The sequence below is a fragment of the Leptopilina boulardi genome, unplaced genomic scaffold (genome assembly GCF_019393585.1).
Source record: "Leptopilina boulardi isolate dan_hultmark-lab unplaced genomic scaffold, ZJU_Lbou_2.1 LbouV2_165, whole genome shotgun sequence".
NCBI lineage: Eukaryota > Metazoa > Arthropoda > Insecta > Hymenoptera > Figitidae > Leptopilina > Leptopilina boulardi.
In genome coordinates this window covers 254429-275151 of record NW_026137713.1, presented here as the reverse complement: position 1 = coordinate 275151, position 20723 = coordinate 254429, and the positions used below count along the sequence as shown (strand labels likewise).

The following is a 20723-nucleotide window of genomic DNA, read 5'->3' as shown; positions in this document are numbered from 1 at the left end:
CAAAAATTTCCATTTTTTTTTTTGGTATAATATATTTGTTTAAAAATTATATTCTACTGTTTCAATTTACAATAGAAATAGATAAACTGTTTATTACAACAAATGTTTATGATTGCTTTTCAAAGTTTAGTTCTAATAAAAATAATAAAAATTAAAAAAAAAAAAAAAAAAAAACTATAAGTTAGAATAAGAGATAAACCTACATCTTCTTTCAAACACGCATTTATCGTTAATATTAAGATTCAATTGAAATAAGACGGAAGTGTTGGATAATTAAAATTTAGCAAATGCGAAAGGGAATGATAACATCTGTTGCATATAATCGTTATCGATTGTATATGTTATAATAGAAAGTTTCTTTCCGTTACATAAAAAATAATGACGAAAAAATGTTATTTTTTCCATTTAGTTGAAGTTATTTTTTTTTTTATAAACAATTTTTTTTACAAAACTAATACAATCTAAAGTGTATCTATAATTCAAAATAACATACATTGAAAAACAAAATTTATTTAATAAAAATAATCGTTAACTTGACTATTATCAAATAAATATTTACTTGGACCAAGTAATTTTTATTTAAAATTAAATTTAAATCAACAATTTCTGTATTTGAAACAAATATATCATTTAATTGACTCAAATATTATAAATACTCAAATAATATTTATTAAAAAGAATTATTTATTTATATATATAATAGTCAAGTAAACGATTATTTGTATTAAATAAATTTTTTTGCAATTTAAGTGCGGTCTTATAAAATAAGACTTTTTTTTCATTAAAATAATTTTTTGTAGTTTAATAATTTAAGATTAATCTAAAAATTTATTTTTGATATTTTATAATAATAAAATGTGTAGCACATAAATAATGTGTATAACTGAATTCTCTCCTTATATTATTATTATTATTATTATTATTATTATTATTATTATTATCATAAATGAAAGTGCAAAAACCAATGCAGGTAATACCAAATTGTTGAATATAATTTTTCTCTTGAAATCTGAGAAATCTCCTAAATAACATTTTAAAAAATGATTATTTTTTTTTTTATAAAACTTGCAATAAATAAATTTAAAAATAACTGAGCCAAAGGATTTTTCAAAAAAAAAAAAAAAATTGTAAAAAAAGGCAATAATTTATTTACATAAGATAAATTTAAAAAATACTTCAGCCCAATTTATATTTTGCGAAATGTTCAATATGCAAAAATAAAAATTAACAAAACATTCATAATATACATTTTTTTCATAAATACCTATTAAAAATTTTGTTTTACTATTTAGATGTACTACTAACTGCTGATAACATTGTGAAATAAGAAAATGCCATTTTTAAAATCTTTAAATAAAAAATAAACTTCATTAATAAAAACATTTTCTATGCATATTAATTGATATTTTTTTTTAGTAATTAATTAAAAATTTTCAATTATAAAATAATTATTCCAAAAAAAATTTAAACATTTATAAAGGTATGCTTTTTACCGACTAATGGTAATGTAGATTCATACATTGCCAGCCGTCGGTAAAGTAGAAATTCGTTATTATTATTTTCTTACTTGTGAAACGGTTTCCATATTCAAAGTAGCAATTTTTCCAATGCTTAATTGACAATGTATATCACCTTGTCTAATTATAAAAGGTATTATTTTTTTTATTTTTATTGGCAACATATACCATTCGCTATTATACCTAAATTAATGAATGATTCATTTTAATACATGATAAAGTTTTAATATATACAAAGAAAAATAATTTTTATTTTTAATCTAACTTACATATTCCATGAAATATTAGTGCTCTGGTTTATTAAATTTTGTGAAGGTAAACCAAGAAAATAAACATGAGAAATAGTTGCTAATGCAAGAATAGCAGTTTCTATGAAACTTTCATTTTGTTCTATTTGAAGTGATGTCTAAATATAAAATTAATAAAATAATAAATTAATTTTTTCAAAATATATATTATTTTAAATTAATATGTCTCAAAAATGAAAACATGTTTAAATAATATTTTCTCCATTAATAAATTATATTTTTGTCTTACAAAATATAAAAGAAAATTAGGTTCCAAATGCACTGAAACAAAAATTCTAGTTAAAATAACCAGAATTCTGGTTATTCCAACTAGAATTCTGGTTAGGGTATATTTAACATTTTGATTCTAGTTAGGTTAACCAGAATTCTGGTTATTTTAACGTGAATTCTAGTTAATGCAACTAGAATTCTGATTAACTTAACTAAAAAGTAATGTTAAATATAGCCTAAGCAGAATTTTTTTTCAGTGTGAATTTTTTCGATTTCTATTTTTAAAATTTGAAAAGTTTTTTTTATTTAAGGAGACAAATTTTATTACCTGAACTAAAGAAAAACTTATTGTCAACACATTAATTCCGAGTGAAAAGAATAGAAAAGGAGAGTATACGGACTCGAGCACCTTTATATATCTTCAATGTAAATATAACATAGCGATTGAATTATTAAAAATAAAAAAAGTAATAATTAAATTGAGTATATAGTAATAAAAATTGTTGAAAAAATTTATTTGATTCAAATAATCAGTTATTTCACTATTATCAAATAAATATTTACTTGAATCAAATAAATTTTTGTAATTAATAGAAATTAATATTTTAATAATTAATAATTAATAATTAATAATTAATAATTAATAATTAATTTAAATTATTTAAATGTTACTGAATATATTTTTTTTCAGTATTATTATAGCATAAGAAAAATATAATTCCAATAAATACCTGAGAGCATAATTATGATATTTAATAAAATAAAACAAGTTTCTTTGAAAAAACTCTTTTTCCTTTCCTACATTTTCATTGGTAATAGATTGAAAATCAATTGAAATGTTTTTCAAACGATAGCTTGAATATAAAAAAAAAATATTTAAAAAAATATCATGGAGAAATGAACAATTTAAAAAAAAAAAAACTAATAATACCCGACAATGGCAAGTAATCCACAAGCGTGTTGTGTTGTGACGGCCAGCATTGAGTCACACGCACAAAATGCTGCCAATGTATACAAAGCTGTCATGTAATTATGTATTAAAATATATAAATAATATTTATCACTATCAATTGGATATACTGCGGGATAAAGTGGTTTCATTGTATAATTTAAAAAAATAGGAAAAATTCCACCAAGTAATAATGGTGAGGCAGAAAATAATACATAAGACCAAAACGCACTAAAATTATAACCTGTAATTAAATATAATTTATAGAAAAATTTAAATTTTAAACAATTTTATTACATATACAATTTATATTTCATAAACGAATTTTCATTTTTCGAATTATAAAATTTGATAGATTTTTTTTGTAACTTAACAAAATTTTTAGGTACCGAATTTTTATTTGATAGAATTTTTATTTTATATATAATTTCTCTAAAATTTTCACTTGCATTTAAAATAAAATTTAATTTACTCACTTCCATTAATTCAGAAAAAAGAAAATTCAATTTTAATATCACGCAATAATAGGAAAGAAAAAATATTTAATATTTAAAATTTTAAATGATTCAAATTATTAAATATGACAAAATTTTCAATTCACTAAATCTTAATTAGTTTCGAAATTGCAAATGACAGACAAAATTTCGGCGTGAATTTAAAATAATTAACCAATTATAGAAATGATAAAAAATTCGACGTTTTAAAAATTCTAGCAAATAAGAAAAAATTTTTATTTCACTGAACAAGATTTTAAGTTTTAAAATTGTTTTTTAGTTTGCAATTTTTTTTTTCAATAGCATTTTTAGAAATTTTTTTTTAAAAATATTATAAAACTACACACCAAAATACAAAAGTGTTAAATTTCTACCAGTTTCCGCATGTTCACGAAGTATTTTTAATTCATATGAAGATGACCATAATTTCCAGTCATTTCTTATACAATTGGCAAGATGCATAATCTGTCAAAAATGTAAATTAGTTTTTTTTTTTTTTTTTTTAAAAAAAAAAGAAAGAATGAAATTTGAAAACTGCAATTAAATTTTCAATAGGTATATTAATTATTAAATTGCAAATATTAATAATGATTTACTTTTTTTTGATTGATTGAATAAATACAAACTTCAACTAAGCCCATTTGAAAAAGAATTATTTGACCTAAACAATGTAGCACGTCATCTAAATTTTTCCCCCAATTATTAATTAGATCAAGACTCTAAACAAAAAAAAAAATTATATTAAATTAAAATTTTACATTTTATTTTTTTTCTTTCATATTAAAAATTATCACCTGAATATAATTAATCGAAATGACATTGGAAAAAATAAAAAATTGAAATAAAAATTTTTGCCAAGTTTTTTGATAACACCAAATTCCAAAGCATGAAAGGCCCTTTTTAGTAATTATAAAATATCGTGAATCAAAAATATCCATTTTGAAAAAAAAAAATATATATATATAAATTATTTCAATGATGTTTGCGAAAGGTTTTAAAGGAAAGTGTTTAATTCGAAAATAAGTGATTTTAATTGCTTTCAGAGAATATTCACTCTATGTAATAATTAAACTTATAGCATATATATACTTACCCCTCATTCGCACAACGTTTATCAATAATTATTATCTTAACACTTTGAAAAGAAATAAAGGGGTGAAAATAATACACACGTAATTCTTAAATAATTAAAAATATGCACGCGCGAAAGGGAATTATAACATCTGCTGTATATATATGCATTTTGAAAAGTTCTTAATATTGGTTTGTTTCATTTCTACAAAACCTATAAATAAAAACATATAATAAAAAGGTGTAAAAATGTGTGTTATTAAAATAACTTAGATTTTTAAAAATCTAAAACAAAATTAATCCAAAATATTTATGAGTAAATTAAATTATTTTTTAGAAAATTAAAAAAAAAATTTTTGATTTCATTCAATTAAAATTGCAAAAATAAAAAGGAAAATAATTTTACCTTACAAAAAAAAGTTTTCAAATTATATAAATTTTTGTTATAAATCAAATTAATAAATTAGTTTATTAAATATTAAAAAAAATAATTATTAAATAATTAAAATTAATTTATTAATTAATAACAAAATTATTTTATTAATTAATTAAAAAATTAATTAATTATATTTTAATTTAAAAATTCTTCGCTTCAATAATTTTCCACACAGATGAAACATTTTCGTTTATTTTGTAAGCATTTTTTGTTTTTTTTCTTTTTTTTTTGTTTGTTTACATGTAATTACATATGTACAATAAAATTAAAATGCTCGGATTTCCAGCTGGGCTCAATAGTTGGTAATCCTTGCATTTTTGTTTGGAAAAATAAAATACAATTTTCCCAAAAAAAAAATTTTTATACACTCAAAAAATCATATTGTTGCGTAAAAATTTTTTTTTTTTTTATCTATAATAAACTTACAATACCTAATTTCAGTCAATTAAATTTTAGACTATTTTCTGCGGTGAAATAGTATATTTTTTTTGTAATGTGTGTGAAACGCTTTGTGAAGAATAACGAGATAATTTACATTTTATATACAGTGTTTGTTTGTTTGTTTTTTTTTTCTTTGCAAAAAACAATTTGAATTTTAATTCATGTTTGGAACATTTTCACTAGAAAATTTGTGTAAAGGAAAATATTTGTGACTCTATAAATTTTAACACATTTACAAAATTTCATTAATTTTTTATTCACAAACACGCCCAACATTTAGAGATTAATATTCCTATATATATATATTTTATAGTTCGATTACAAGAGAAGTTGATAGATTTTAATTAAAATACACAACAATTTTTTTTCTTGAAAATAATTATTAAAAATTTTTATTTAAAATTTAAATATTAAAATTGAATAAAAGAAATTTCATTGTTGTGTTTTTTAAATAAAATTTACAAATAATTATCACCAACATTTCATAATTATTATTAGTACTGTCATTATTATTATTAATTATTAATAATCTAATAATACTTTTTGTATATCGAACATTATACATTACGTATTTTTAGAAATAAAAAAAATCCATTATTATTTATTTTATTAAATCATAAAAATAGGAATAATATGTAAACTCTAATTATTAAAAATTCCATTTAAAAAATTTGAAAATAATTAAAAAAATAAGAAATATTTTATATAATATTAAAACAAAACATTTGATTTAAATTGAAATGTATTTTGCATTTTAAAATATTTTATTTTAAAAAAATTCTTTATATCCATAAAAATATTTTGAGTTGAATAAAACAATATTGATTAATTTTCAGTGAATAATTTCGTAGAAAAAAAATCTTTTTTTTTTTTTAAATATTAAAAAGAAAGGTTAAAAATTTTTTTAAAATTAAATGATTGACATTTGAATAGATGACTATCGGGAAAAACAAACTAAATATTGTTCAGCGTAACTCGATATGAAAATTTTTCACTCATTTGCAAAAAATAAAAGTCTGGGTTTGTGTCCGTGTGTGTGTATTTTTTATTGAAAATAAAATATTATTCTCCTCTTTTCTCTCATTAAATTTACGAGTGTTTTGTCGCATCATGCAGAAAAACATTTTCGACAATGAAAATTCATGCATTATATTGTCACAACAAAAATTCTATACCTTATATATAGGTATATAGTCAATAGTATTTTTATTGCGCACAAGATTTCAAAAGTTATCATGGAAAATCTCAAAATGTAATTTCACGGTTATAGTTTATCTCTCTCTCTCATATAATGTCAAAGTCATAATAAGAAAATGTAATTTTCTCTTTAAATTAAAGTGCGAAAATAATATTTTGTCAAATTGAATAACATATTTTTTAAAGATAAATAAATTAATAATAATAATAATACTTGGATTATTATTATTATTATTTTTATAAAGGAGTTTATTTGAAACCCGTTTATGTCCAAATAAATAAATGAATAAATTATTATTATATTGAAAAAAATTTATTTGATTCATATAATCGATTATTTGATTATTATAAAAAAAAATATTTATTTGTATTAAATAATTATTATTTAAGTTAATAAAATGGTATTTGTTTCAAATACAAAAATTATTGGTTCAAATACAGTTTATTAAATTCAAATAAAAATTATTTGGTCCAAGTAAATATTTATTTGATTTTAATTAAGTAACCAATTATTTGAATCAAATAAATTTTTTCCAGTGTATTATTATTATTATATTATTCAATTATTTAAAATTAAAAAAAAAAAACATTTATAGATAAAGATTCAAAAAAGTAAAATGTATTTTTTAAAATGAAAACAATCACCTGACTTATTGAAATAAGCGAGAATTCAAGAGAAATATTGCTGCGGACAAAAAAAGTCATGAGATTTAAAATATATATATTGAAAAAAAGTTTTAATAAATTGCGCTCAGAGAAAAGCTGTGTTTTGCAAACAAGTTAAAATACAATCAACTTAAGCTGCTTTTCTTTCATTATCAATAATTGAAAAAAAGCATTTGCAAGCAATCAAATATATATACATTTATTTTTAATTTTTAATTTAATTTGAAAAAAAAAATTATAGAAAATTATTCCTTATTGTATATATGCATATATTATATTATAAAAAACGAAAATCGAAGAATTTATTCAATTATTTTGTCAGTTTTGTGTTTTTTTTCCATTTTGAAAAAAAAAAATAGAAAAAAATCTTGTTATATGTTTTAATATGAACTTTGCTTATTAATATATTTTGAGCAACTGTGATAAATTTACAATGGATCTTTTTCATTTTTTAATAAATAAATATTAAGTTTTTAATGAAATAACTAATATTTTTATTTTAGGAGACAATTTCTATATAGATTTTAATGTATTTTTTTTATTTTTTAAATAATTATAATGTATTATTTTTAATTTTATACCTTAATATATATATATTTTTTTTTATGAATTATTAAATTAAAAGAAAATAAAAATAATTTATTGATTATTTTTTACAATACCTAATAATTTTTTTTTTAATTGTTCTCTTTTTCTAAACGAAGTTAATATTATTATTTTTTATAACTAATATTCGTCATTACTATAACTTTAATATTTACTACAGATATTAATTACATTATTATTAATAATATAAACCCTGTATTTCAGATTGTTACATATTTACAAAGATAATATTTACATTAATCGTTGATTTTCCAATATATGTATAGCAATTTTATTGGCAGTTTTATTATATATATATTGCATTTATACGTAAAAATTCACAATTATACAAATAATAGCAATTGAAAATATAAAAAATAAATAAACAAAGTTTCATCTAAAACAAAGAATAAAATGTTAATAAAAAATATTGTAAAACTAAATAAATAAAATAATAAATAAATTAATAAATAAAATAATAAATAAATACAATATTATAAATTTTAATAAAATTTGTTACGTATGAATTTCGTAACTTCTTATTAATAAATTATTAACATTATTAATAATTCATTAATACAATACTCGAAAAAGAGGACACATTATGCAACACAAACAAGTAACACTTCATAAACATTACAAGAAATGCCTTTAGAATCTCTGAGAGATGTCCAAATAATTATATATTAAATATTAACTTTCAATTAATAACCTAAATTATAAAGAAGACCTATTTAAAATTCATGATAAAATTGAGAAACTAAGTGAACTAAATTAATTCAAGAAACAAAGGATGGCGCAATAAAGATTGCTGCATCCAACGTATGTCAGTACAAAATGAACTGGAATACTACCCCAATATTGCAAGGTTGCAATAAAGAACATTGGTAACAATAAATTACTAAATAAAACATACTTTTTCCCACCAAAAATCAGCTCAATAAAACCAGTAGACACAAGGAGTGTCAGTGAGTTAGGGAGTTAGGAGTTGAGAGTGAGAGAGGAGGTTGAGCTCAGAGTGGAGCTCGGAGTTATTAGAGAGTTTTGAGTTGGAGTTTGAGTCTCGGAGTTGAGAGACTTTTAGAACAAACCTCTGGTTCGAGGTTGTTCCTGTTTTGAGTTTATCACTGAGTTTTTATTTGAGTTGTGATTTTTGAAGTGAGATTATTTAAAGAGTATTAGAGTTTGAGTATTTTAAAGAGATAAAGATCTATTTATTTTAAAGAGTATTTAAAAGAGATATTGAATAATTGTGATTTTGAAAAAGAGAATATAATATTGAATTTGATTAAAAGGATACACGAAATGAGTTTTTGAGAATCACTTAGTTTTGAAATTGAGAGTGAAAATTAAATAGTAAATGAGAAAATAAAGTTTATAGTACATATTGAGTTTTGAGATTGTTTGAAAAAGAGAATATAAGATAATTGAAATAAATTGAAGAGTTAATTAAATACTTGATTTGAGATACGTCGATTATTTTGAAGGACATCAATCTGAGGAGATTCCAGAGGTAAATATACGTAAGAGTTCAGAAACTCTTAACATAACACACACACAACATTATTACACATACATTCATTCACACGTAAATTGTATTAGATTACAGAAGACTGTAATATTGTATTATTTGAGTTGTTACACAATATATATTTATATTCAATTAATTAAATATTTGTTTGATCTTTTATTTCAAATATTCCTAACCAATTGTTCTGATTAATATGGGATCTCAACCAACTCACTGAATAATAGTGAGGTAAGGAAGGGATCCACTACCTTTTACAATATAATTTGTCCGAAGGGCAACGTGTGTTAAAGTACCAAAGTCTTTTAGAGTTTTAGAAAATATCAATCTTTGATTGATATTGAATAAAAACTAATATTCAAAATTCTTCTTTAACAAAATTATATTATAAAAATATTATAAAAACTAAACAAAAAAAAAACAGTGAATAAATTCTGGAAAAAAATTTCATTTTTTTTGCTCGTAATTTGATTATAAAAATTAGTGAGGGAAAATTTATAGTTTTAATTTATAAAGATAACTTCAATATGAAATCAGTATATAATAAGAGTAAATATTTTCAGAAACTGAAGACTAAGAGATGGGGATGTTTTAAAACTTTCAAGTTTGACTTTAGAGAGGAAAGTAAAATATTAACACTAGAAACTTGTACCCGAAACTTCTCCATTACGACAAACACCTTTTAAAGTTGTCGAAAATTTTCTAAGTTGTCACAATAATAATAAATCTGTTGACATTTATTTTCATTTTTTTTTTTATTTTTTCATTATACGATAATTTATTAGTTTCTTTTAAATAATAAAAAAAGAACGCAAATAAAATAAAAAAAAAAATTAATAAAATAATTATAATAAAAATTTACCAAATGATTTGTATTCAAGAGGAAAAAGTTTCGTTGCAAGAAATTTTATCTCTTACATTTTAATTTCGAAGAGTTAAGCGAAAACATTTTTTTTTTTTTACACACCTTTTTCAAAATATTAACATATTTTTCCTTATTACTTCGTGTAAAAAAAACTATCACTTTTAATAGAAATTAATTTTAAATTAATAATTTTAATTATCAATTAATTAAAATTATTACAATTATTATCAATACGAAAAAAAACAGAGTAAATTTTAACATTTAAAAAAAAAAACACGAGAATGTGTAAAAAAATAAAATAAATTCATACAAAAGTACTATGAACTTCCGTTTGTTGTGATGTTGGATGCCATTTTTTAATAATTCGTGGTTTAAAAAGTTGACCGAATGTTGTACGAAATTGTCGTGACATTGAACAATATAAAATAAAATTAATTGCACCATTAATAAGAGCGAGTATATCCATTATTTCACCAAAATTATGATAACAATTTCTAAAGAAACAATCGCCTAATACACTAGACAAAAGTCCAAGAATACCTTGGGGAATTTCAGTAACTAAAAATAATAAAAGAACAGCGACCAACATTTTTGTCGTTCTGTCAGCTCTTCTTTCCGATTTACTTGCCCTACGCGAAGAAATACCATTCGTTGCTGCACATGGACTGTAGCCTCTCAAGACTTGCTTTCTGCCCTTTGCCCTGCGTTTATAACAACTTTTATTTATTTTTCTGTGAGAGAAAGACTTTCAAGTCTCATAGGATTTCATAAAATTTCATATATATATATAATATAAATTCACCAGACTGACAGGAAAAACACATTTTCTTTCAGTAGAAAATATCAAAAATCACTTTTTACATATATATTCATATTTAAAAAAAAAATATTAAAGATATATTTGTTGGTCTCAGAGACAAATATAAATATATATTTATTTATTTAAAAATTTTACAAATATTTATTTGTTTCAAATAAATTTTATTTGTGCTAAATAAAATTTTATTTGATCTAAACAATTTTCAAATTATTCTAAAAATGTTTTTTTAAATATATTCTTTATATATGTATATATATTGAATCAGTGTTCATATAATATGTTGATAAAATAAAATTTAACAAAGCCACAAAATAATTATTTTACATTTAATTTCTGTGGTTCATTGAGAAATGAAGGAAAATATAATTTTCCTGTGCGGCTGGTGATTAATTAAGTGTGGAGAGATAACATTCAATAATATACATATATGCAATCAATAAATATAAGGATTCATTTATCAAATGAAAATTGAACATGTAATTGATTTCCTGATTAAAAAATAATTATCAAATAGAAATAAAAAATTTTTCAATTAAATTACAAGTATTTTTTTTTAAACTCACATGTAGAGAAATTTTTTTTTTTTGTCTCATTAAATTAATTATATTTAATTGATCGAGAATTCAAATAGTAAAAACGATTTTAAGTCATACAGAATTATTTTCATTATTATAAGTAGATTAGAATATTAAGTAGTAAAAATTGTCTTTGGTCTGACATAATTATTTTTCTTTGAACAAGATTTTCGTATTTTAAGTAGTGCAAATATTTTTTAGTCAGACACAATTATTTCTATTAATAAGCAGCTAAGAATCTTGAGTAGTAAAAACTGTTTTTGGTCAGACACAATTATTTTCATAAATAAGTAGAAAATAATCTTAAGTAGTAATAACTGTTTTTGGTCAGACACAATTCGTTAACTTTAATTAATTATCGATTAATAGTAAGTGGTAAAAACCCGCTTTGAGTCAGACGTAAATTATTTTTCAATAACTTAAAAATATTTTCAAAAATATTTCTATTAAACTAATTAAAATATTGAGTAGTAAAAAATGTATTTGGGTCAAACACAAATTATTATTTTTAACCAATTAAATTAAGATTTTAAGTAGAAAAAACTGTTTTTAATCAGACACAACAATTTTTTTGTTTTAAAATACAATTAATTAATTTTTAAAAAAGAATTTTTAAATATAATTAACAAGATATTTGTCAAAAATTATTTTTATTAAATATACGAATTTGAGTAGTATAACCCGGATTTTTGTCAGACATCAATTACTGTTACTTAACTGTTAGTAGTAAAAATAATTATGTCTGACTAAATATAGATTTTACTACTTGAAATTCTTTATTATAATTGATAATAAGTAAGTCTGACTAAACATGGATTATACTACTTAAAGTTTTTTATTATAATTACAAACAATTATGTCTGACTAAGTACAGATTTTACTACTTAAAGTCCCTTATTACAATTAATGAAAAATAATTATGTCTGACTGAACATGGATTTTACTACTTAAAATTCCTCATTATCATTAAAAATAAGTATGTCTGACTAAATATGAATTTTACTACTTAAAATTTTTATATTACCATTGACAATAAGTAAGCCTGACTAAACATGGATTTTACTACTTAAAATTCCTTATTATCATTAAAAATAAGTATGTCTGACTAAATATGGATTTTACTACTTGAAATTTTTATATTACCATTGACAATAAGTAAGCCTGACTAAACATGGATTTTACTACTTAAAATTCCTTATTATCATTAAAAATAAGTATGTCTGACTAAATATGGATTTTACTACTTGAAATTTTTGTATTACCATTGACAACAAGTAAGTCTGACTAAACATGGATTTTACTACTAAAAATCATGTTCGGTAAGTAAAAAAATATTTTTCTGCCAAATAAAACCGCAAGTTTTTATTTGAAGTTTTGTTCAGTTAAAAAAATTGTCTGACCAAAAATGATTTTACTACTGAATAAACGTAATGCTAAATTACTTTATTTGAATACAAAAATAATTATAAATAATTTTATAACTTTATAAATAATTGTAATTAGAGCACGAAATTTTGTTCAGTTCATTTCTTTCTTTCTTTAAATATACATGTTGAGTTGAAAAAGAGAAAATTCAATCAATTAGTTAAAAAAATGGCAAAGAGACAAAAAAAAAAAAACTTTCGATATAATCATAGACAATGCTTTCGTTTTCACGTGCGTTATTGAAAACAGAGGATTTCAATGTTTGACATGATCAATTATCGATAAATTAAGAATAAACGAAGAAAAGGCTCCGCTATTTCAAAAGCATTATTCAAAACGAGAGAGGAAAATATCGAAATGAACTTATATATATAAAAAAAAGTCAAAGAAACGAGCGATAAATATTAATACAAAAGATAGAATCATAAAAATGCAATTCAAACATTTTTGCAAATGAAAAATAAAAAATTTTTGTCAGTCATTCTCTAATAGAGAGATTCTTCTCACGCCTCGTATATTTTCACAAAAAAGAGGGGTGGGAGTATTTTTTTCTTTTTGGAAACCTTATTGAAATTCTCGAGTCGCTCAATGTCCTTCTCATTTATATATATATATATATATATATATATATATATATATAGAATAAGATAGTCGCGACATATTCTCGTTTCAAATTCCTGATGCGTTGTACAAAAATATCAAGGGAATCGTTATATGCTAATATATGTACATTTTGGCCTTGACAAAAAAAGGACAAACCAACTGATAAATAAGATTTATTTCTTTTTTTATTTTTTTGATTTCTTACCTGTAGAGAGCTTTTACCAACCAACAACTGATAATGGTCATTATAACACAAGGCAAAAGTTTGACAAATACACTAATCACCCAGAAATTTAATTGATAGAGAAATCCATTTCTACCACCGGAATAATTTGCATCGACATGATAAAGAATTTCTTTTGTTCCTTGTTCACGTTGCCTTCTTATCTGAAATATTAAAAAAAAAAAAAAACAAGAAATTAATTTTTGAATATAATAAAAAAACTTTCTTTGCAATTAAAACAAATTTTTTTGCTCAAAATAATACTTTACTATTATTATTATTAAATTATTAATAAATTATTTTTTTTTTTTTATTATTAAGCAAAAAAAATGTATCAAACATTTATATGTAAATTTGAAAATTTTATTTTTAAAATAAATAAAAAATTTTTTTTTATTATTAATCTATTATCTAACATACTTACTCCAAAAATTAGATAAGCTGGAGAACAGACAATAATAGGAACCAAAAAACTACACCAGAGTGCCAAACGACATCGAGCAGCTGTGCACCAACAGTGATTATATTGTGGGAATCTGTAAACAAAAAAAAAAAAGAATTCTCTCAATTTCAACTCTTTTTTTTTCTTTATTTATAAAGTAGAACAGAAGAAAATTCCTTTTTTTAAATAAACATTATTATTAAAATAATAATAATAATTATGTAAACTACATTGTAAAAAATTTAGAGAATTAACAGCACTAGGAGTTGGGAGTTCGATTTTTCAAGTTAAAAATCAACTCGAAAAAGGAGTTAACCAAGAGTGGAAGGGAGTTTAGATTAGGGAGTTCAGTATCAACTCCCTTTGTAGTTATTTTATAATGGTGGATCATATTCTCCAACTCGTGTAAGGAGTTAAAGTTGAACTCCCTAATCTGAACTTCCTTTGCTTTAACTCCCCAATGGATGGGACTTTTATAGCATCCTCTGGGGAGTTAAAATTCAACTCCTTTTTTTTTACAGTGTAAAATAAGTATCGAATTGTATTTCATTTTTTTCTGTTCTTTAAAGAAATAATAAAATAATAATATAATAAATTTATCTAACGCGAACTATATAATTCTATAGATAGTCAATTTTTTTAAATATAAAATTGATTCCTATAAAATGTATTATAATATACACATGAGAAAAATTTTCATCCAGTACTTTTATAATTAATTCCAGTAAAGAATACGTTAAAGGAGAAATTAAAAAAAATTTACTTCATAAACTTCTTTAAAAGTAGAAGAAAGAACAATACAGTTAGCCAAGAATATAGAACTAAAAGAGCTTCTTCATTAACTTCCGCTTTGAGAATTATTATTAAATAATGCTTTTGTTTAAATTGCAATTAATTAAACTCGAATTACAATTCAAAGTTTCTCTATTTCTCTCTTTCTCTCTTTATATAGCTCTCATCGTTCTCACTTTAAGTAGAAAAAGTCATTATTAAGTCAGTCATTTTAAGCGAAATCTCAACAAAATTGTAATAAATATTAGAAAAAAAATATTTAGTAATTTTTATGTGGACAATATTTTTATTGAACTAATTATGAGGCAATAAAAAAAGTAATATATTAATATAATATATTATTTTATATAATATTATTCAATATATAATATTATTTAAAATAATATAAAATCTCTATAATGGAAATATATATTTACATTTAAATATTTATAATACAAAAGAAAAGCTTTTTCAATGAAAGATTATTTCAATTAGATTTTGTTCACAATTTTAGAATTTTGTTCAAAATTTAAATTGTCCATTGAGGACAGTTAAAGACGCTTTCGATGTTTCTTGATTAAAGACAGAGATCTCGAGTTTAACTGTTTCAAAGCAATTTGAGTTTCTGAATATCTCATTTATTAACAATTACTTCGTAATTTAATGAGAATTTTATAACTTTATAATGTCAAATTTAAAATAGTTTATAATAAAACAATAAAGGCATTTAAATATTTTTTTTATACAATTTAAAAATAAACAATTAAATTAAATAATTACATTAATAAATAATTAAATGGTATCTGATAATTAATAAATAATCCAAAGTAAATAATGAAAATATTTAAATATGGAATTAAAATTCAAAAAAACAACAAATTGATAATTAAAAAAAAAATAATTATGTAAAAAACAATTGAAAGTTATTAACGTTTTAAAAAGAGAAAAAGAAATCTTTTTATTTTTCATTAAAATACACTGATTTAAATAAAATGACTTTGTAAAGAATAATATTTGCTTGATGAAATTGACACAATTTTACTTTTCCAGATTGGATTTTAATTTGATTTTCAATGTCTTAACTTTATTTTCCATTGATTTGATTGGGAATGTGATAGAAACATTGATTTTTTTTTTCATATTGGTTTAGAGTCAATATTCTCTCTATCTATAAATGAAGGTCCTTGTAATAATTTTGTTGTTCCAGCTAAGCAAATATTCAACCTAGTTTTATATACGCAAATTTAATAGTGTTATCGTTCTTTTAATTAAAAAATAAGTTAGAAAAAACTTTTGCCAAGAGAAAAAAAAATATAATTACTGATCTATTTTGATAAGAAAATCATTTTTCTCATGACGCTCTCACTTTTTATATTTCCGCAAAACTGCAGATTAAAACTTTGATAAAACAGAGAGAAAGAGAGAGAAATGTAATATTCTCCCGGGAAAATTTATAAACATTTGTTACATGATGTATTAAAATGGGATTTTAATAATAAAAATTGACAAAGGGCCACATTTTATACTAAATAATTCATTTCATATTTAATTTATTTACATATATTTTTTTAAAAACAAAAAAAAATTTAATTTTACTTTTTACCGTAAATGGTTAAAAATCAAATTTTATTATTAAAAAGAGGATTTTTGTAATTTTCCGCTCCCAACAATGTATTCTAATTTATATATAGTCACTAACTATAGTAATTATAACTTTCCACATTCAACAAGATAATTATTTATATTCAATCCTTTACTAAACAAGACCATGTAATTTAAAATTTTAATTAATCTCTGATTATTTGGCTTTATTTAATTTTATTAAAAACCGAAAAAAAAACTTAAAAGAAAATTTTTTCATTTTTAAATAACATGAAAATCCTTTTAGAAACATAAAGTTTCTTTTTTTTATGGTAAAGTTTCGATATAAAACAAGTTTGTGTTTACAGTAAGTGAAGTTTAATCGATAAAATTTTTGCAGTTACTTCATGCGTGGAATAATTTTCTAAGGGAAAATCTAATAACGATACTTTAAGTTAACCATAACGTCAAAATTGTTATTTTTTTTTTTTTTTTTTGAATATCGCTCTAGAATTTTTTTTTGAAAGAATTTATTAAAGTATCCTTGCTATTTCTTTATAAAAATGCGCGCGAGAAAATGTAAAATAAATTTGATTTACGATAGTAATTAAAATTAAAAATATTCATTATAAATATAATGAGAATTAAAAAATTCAGTTTAAAACTTTATGGTTAGAACAAAAAAAAAAAAAAAAAATTTTCTACACAATATTTTTTATCAATATAAATATTTAATTGAACTACGTAAAATTTTTAATAGAATTAAATCAATTTTATTTGAATCAATAATTTCTGTATTTGAAACTAATATAATTTAATTGACTCAAATAAATAATATGGTACCCATTACTATGGTAACGGTTACTATGGTGCGGGTTATTATATGGTACCATATAGTAACCAGTATCATATAGAAACCGGTACCATAGTAACCGCTACCATATAGTAACTGGTACCGTATAGTAACCGCTACCATATAACTGGTACCGTATAGTAACCGCTACCATATAGTAACTGGTACAGTATAGTAACCGGTACCATAGCAACTGGTACCAGTTATTATATGGTACCGGTTACTATGGTACGGGTTACAATATTGTACCGGTTATTATGGTGCCGGTACCATATAGTAACTAGTAACATATAGTAACCAGTATCATATAGTAACCAGTATCATATAGTAACCAGTACCATAGTAACCGCTACCATATAGTAACCGGTACCATAGCAACTGCTACCATATAGTAACTGGTACCGTATAGCAACTGGTACCAGTTATTATATGGTACCGGCTACTATATGGTACTGGTCACTATATGGTACTGGTTACTAAATGGTACTAGTTACTATGGTACCGGTTACTATATGGTACCGGTTTCTATATGGTACCGGTTACTATATGGTACTAGTTACTATATGATACTGGTTACTGTAGAGTATTGGTTACTATATGGTACTGGTTACTATATGATACTGGTTACTATAGAGTAACGGTTACTATATGGTACCGGTTACTATGGTACCGGTTACTATATGGTACTGGTTACTATATGATACTGGTTACTGTATGATACTGGTTACTGTAGAGTAACGGTTACTATATGGTACCGGTTACTATGGTCTTGTTTACTATGGTAGCAGTTACTTTATGGTACCGGTTGTCATGAAAGCGGTTACTATGGTAATGGTTGCTATGGTAACTGTTACCATGGCAACCGTGCGAATGAACGACAGACGGACGGACGGACATCAAAGCGTAACTATAAGGCTTTCGGGCCTTGGCCACGATACCCTAAAAAACTATTTCTTTGTTGCAAAGAAATATTTTTTTTGAGTGTAAAATGTAGTCTATAAATCATAATAGGTGAAACGTAGGTTAAAGGTAAGTTAAATGGAGACTCAGATGTAAAATAAAAAAAAGGAAAAGAACCTTTTGAATAATAAAACCAAATGGAAAAATATCAAATACACACACGACATCAAAAATAATAAAACGAATATGTTTTATTAAAATATCAACTCACCGAATGGCAATATATCTCCAGACAGCCAATGTGAGAGTAAGAGCAATACTGATTGTATGTAAAACATGTGAGAAATGCATATGAAATAATACAAATACTGCCCAGCCATAAGGAAAAATTTTATTCTCCGGCAAAACAAGATAAACATAAATTGCAAATGGTATATATTCAACCATTACAAGCATATCTGCACTGGCAAGACCCGTTAGTATTCTGTTGATTGGTGCAACAACCATATCTTTTCGGGTCAGTACCATAATGTTCAAAATATTTGCCACTGTACCAAATACACAAACCACAAGTGCCACATAGCCATGATAAGCTTTATATGATATTGCTAAATCTCTTGCAACACCACTACAATAACAATCTGTTTGCGTTGTTGTTGTCACACTCATCTCATCATCATCATTTGTCTCATTTGGATAACCCATATTGCTTATATAGTCAATATCCTCATCAGTTATGTTAAATTTACGAAATATTTCCGTATAATTTTTTACACGATACATTTTGCTTATATTTTTTATTAACAGTCTCAATTGTACACTAGATGTTGTTGTTTCATTTTTATATTGATGATGATGATGATGATAAAAATCGTAATTTTCATTCATTGCATTTTTATTTCAAGAAATTTTATATATCAGTTATAACAATAAAAACAATTTTAAATTTTTCTCCAAAAAACGAATTTTATTGATTATTATTCCAAGTTTCCGTCGGTTAAAATTGTTCATTTCCTTCAAAAATCTGTGTATATAAAATCAATGTTTAGTTTAAGAATTTTATCATGGAAATTGTGTTATTGTATTCAGTTTTGTTTTTGTTCGGTATATATGTTTTGTTGGTTTTTATATTTGTTTTCAAATTATTCTACTTTTATTTGTTCTTTATTTTATTTTTTTTTTTAAATTCTCTTCATATAATAAGAAGGTATTTAATTCAGAAAATCTTGATAAAAAAAATCTCTTAATTGAGGATACAACAAATTTACCAATTTATTGTTAATTTAAATACACGGAGAGAAAGTGTTTTAAAAATAAAAATTATTATTTTAGAAATAAAAAAATAATACCAAAATATTACCAATAATAATAATTACGCATTTTAAAATTCCAACAAATAACTGAAAATTATAATCATTATAATAATAGTTGTAAAAATTGAATAAATAGAAAAAAAATTTTAATATCATGTGAAAAATTTGCCATAAATCTTTTGAAATGGATAACTCAAAGGACGTGATTTTTAAAGAAAGATTTCTATCCTTGTTAACCTACTTTTTTGATTTCCCTCAAATATTTGCTCAGTTTTTGCAGATATTTTTTTTTCCTTTCTTATTCTATACCTTTATCGACCTTTAGAAACTTTCTGCCCTTAGATAAATTTTATATATATATATATATATATATATATATATATATATATACTTTAATCGACTTTCTTTTCAAATCAGGACTTTTGACATCATTTATCTAAATTTTTTTTCGTTTTTTAAAGTTTTTAAATTACTTGTATTGCAAAATTTTTAATTTTTAAGTATAGTAAATTAAAAAATTTATTTTAAAAATAATACCTTAAATAATTATTTGAATTCTTAATTATTTATAAAAAATAAAGAAAACATTTATTAAAATTAATTTTTTATGAATTCATTTTATTTTTTTCTTTGAAAGAAAGGAAACCTTTTCTGAGTATCAAAAAGAAAAGTTCAGATAATTCAACTATGGTAACAATAAACTTAAAGCTCTAAAGCCAATCGCGAACCATTAAAAAGATTTATGAACTATCCAAGAAAATTTATATTTTCTTTTTAGAAACTTTTTAAGATACCGCAGTTATTAAATAATTAAAACAAAGTTTTGAAAATCAACTCTAATTGTGTACTAAAATATTTTATTTTTCTCTAAAAATTAAGTCTTAATTTTCAATATCCTTAAATCCTTTTAAATTAGTAAAATTTTTAAAATTAGAAAACAATTTTTGTAA

General features: G+C 22.1%; 2 protein-coding genes across 2 annotated transcripts; both read right to left on the bottom strand.

The window, feature by feature from the left end:
* Nucleotides 1–928: 928 nt before the first annotated feature.
* LOC127277160 (putative odorant receptor 85d) lies at nucleotides 929–4424 on the bottom strand. Its single transcript, XM_051298026.1, has 10 exons — nucleotides 4273–4424; nucleotides 4075–4197; nucleotides 3826–3943; nucleotides 2967–3228; nucleotides 2767–2889; nucleotides 2364–2454; nucleotides 1787–1923; nucleotides 1568–1700; nucleotides 1265–1347; nucleotides 929–1021 (listed from the first exon to the last, which is right to left on the bottom strand). Exons 1-9 carry the CDS (start codon nucleotides 4414–4416, stop codon nucleotides 1285–1287), a joined length of 1194 nt encoding a protein of 397 aa, XP_051153983.1. The 5' UTR covers nucleotides 4417–4424; the 3' UTR covers nucleotides 929–1021; nucleotides 1265–1284.
* Nucleotides 4425–8391: 3967 nt separating this feature from the next.
* LOC127277159 (G-protein coupled receptor dmsr-1) lies at nucleotides 8392–20103 on the bottom strand. The gene is made up of 5 exons (XM_051298025.1): nucleotides 20015–20103; nucleotides 18732–19484; nucleotides 14338–14449; nucleotides 13896–14077; nucleotides 8392–10968 (listed from the first exon to the last, which is right to left on the bottom strand). Exons 2-5 carry the CDS (start codon nucleotides 19346–19348, stop codon nucleotides 10572–10574), a joined length of 1308 nt encoding a protein of 435 aa, XP_051153982.1. The 5' UTR covers nucleotides 19349–19484; nucleotides 20015–20103; the 3' UTR covers nucleotides 8392–10571.
* Between the last annotated feature and the right edge of the window lie 620 nt (nucleotides 20104–20723).

Coding starts and splice junctions, on each gene's coding strand:
- LOC127277160 (XM_051298026.1), bottom strand. CDS start 4,416: ATGGATATTTTTGATTCACGATATTTTATAATTACTAAAAAGGGCCTT. Junction 4,198..4,272: donor TTTCGATTAATTATATTCAG/GTGATAATTTTT, acceptor TTTTTTGTTTAG/AGTCTTGATCTAATTAATAA. Junction 2,455..2,766: donor TATCATAATTATGCTCTCAG/GTATTTATTGGA, acceptor TTTACATTGAAG/ATATATAAAGGTGCTCGAGT.
- LOC127277159 (XM_051298025.1), bottom strand. CDS start 19,348: ATGAATGAAAATTACGATTTTTATCATCATCATCATCATCAATATAAA. Junction 14,450..18,731: donor TGGAGATATATTGCCATTCG/GTGAGTTGATAT, acceptor TTTTGTTTACAG/ATTCCCACAATATAATCACT. Junction 10,969..13,895: donor TTGGTAAAAGCTCTCTACAG/GTAAGAAATCAA, acceptor TTATAAACGCAG/GGCAAAGGGCAGAAAGCAAG.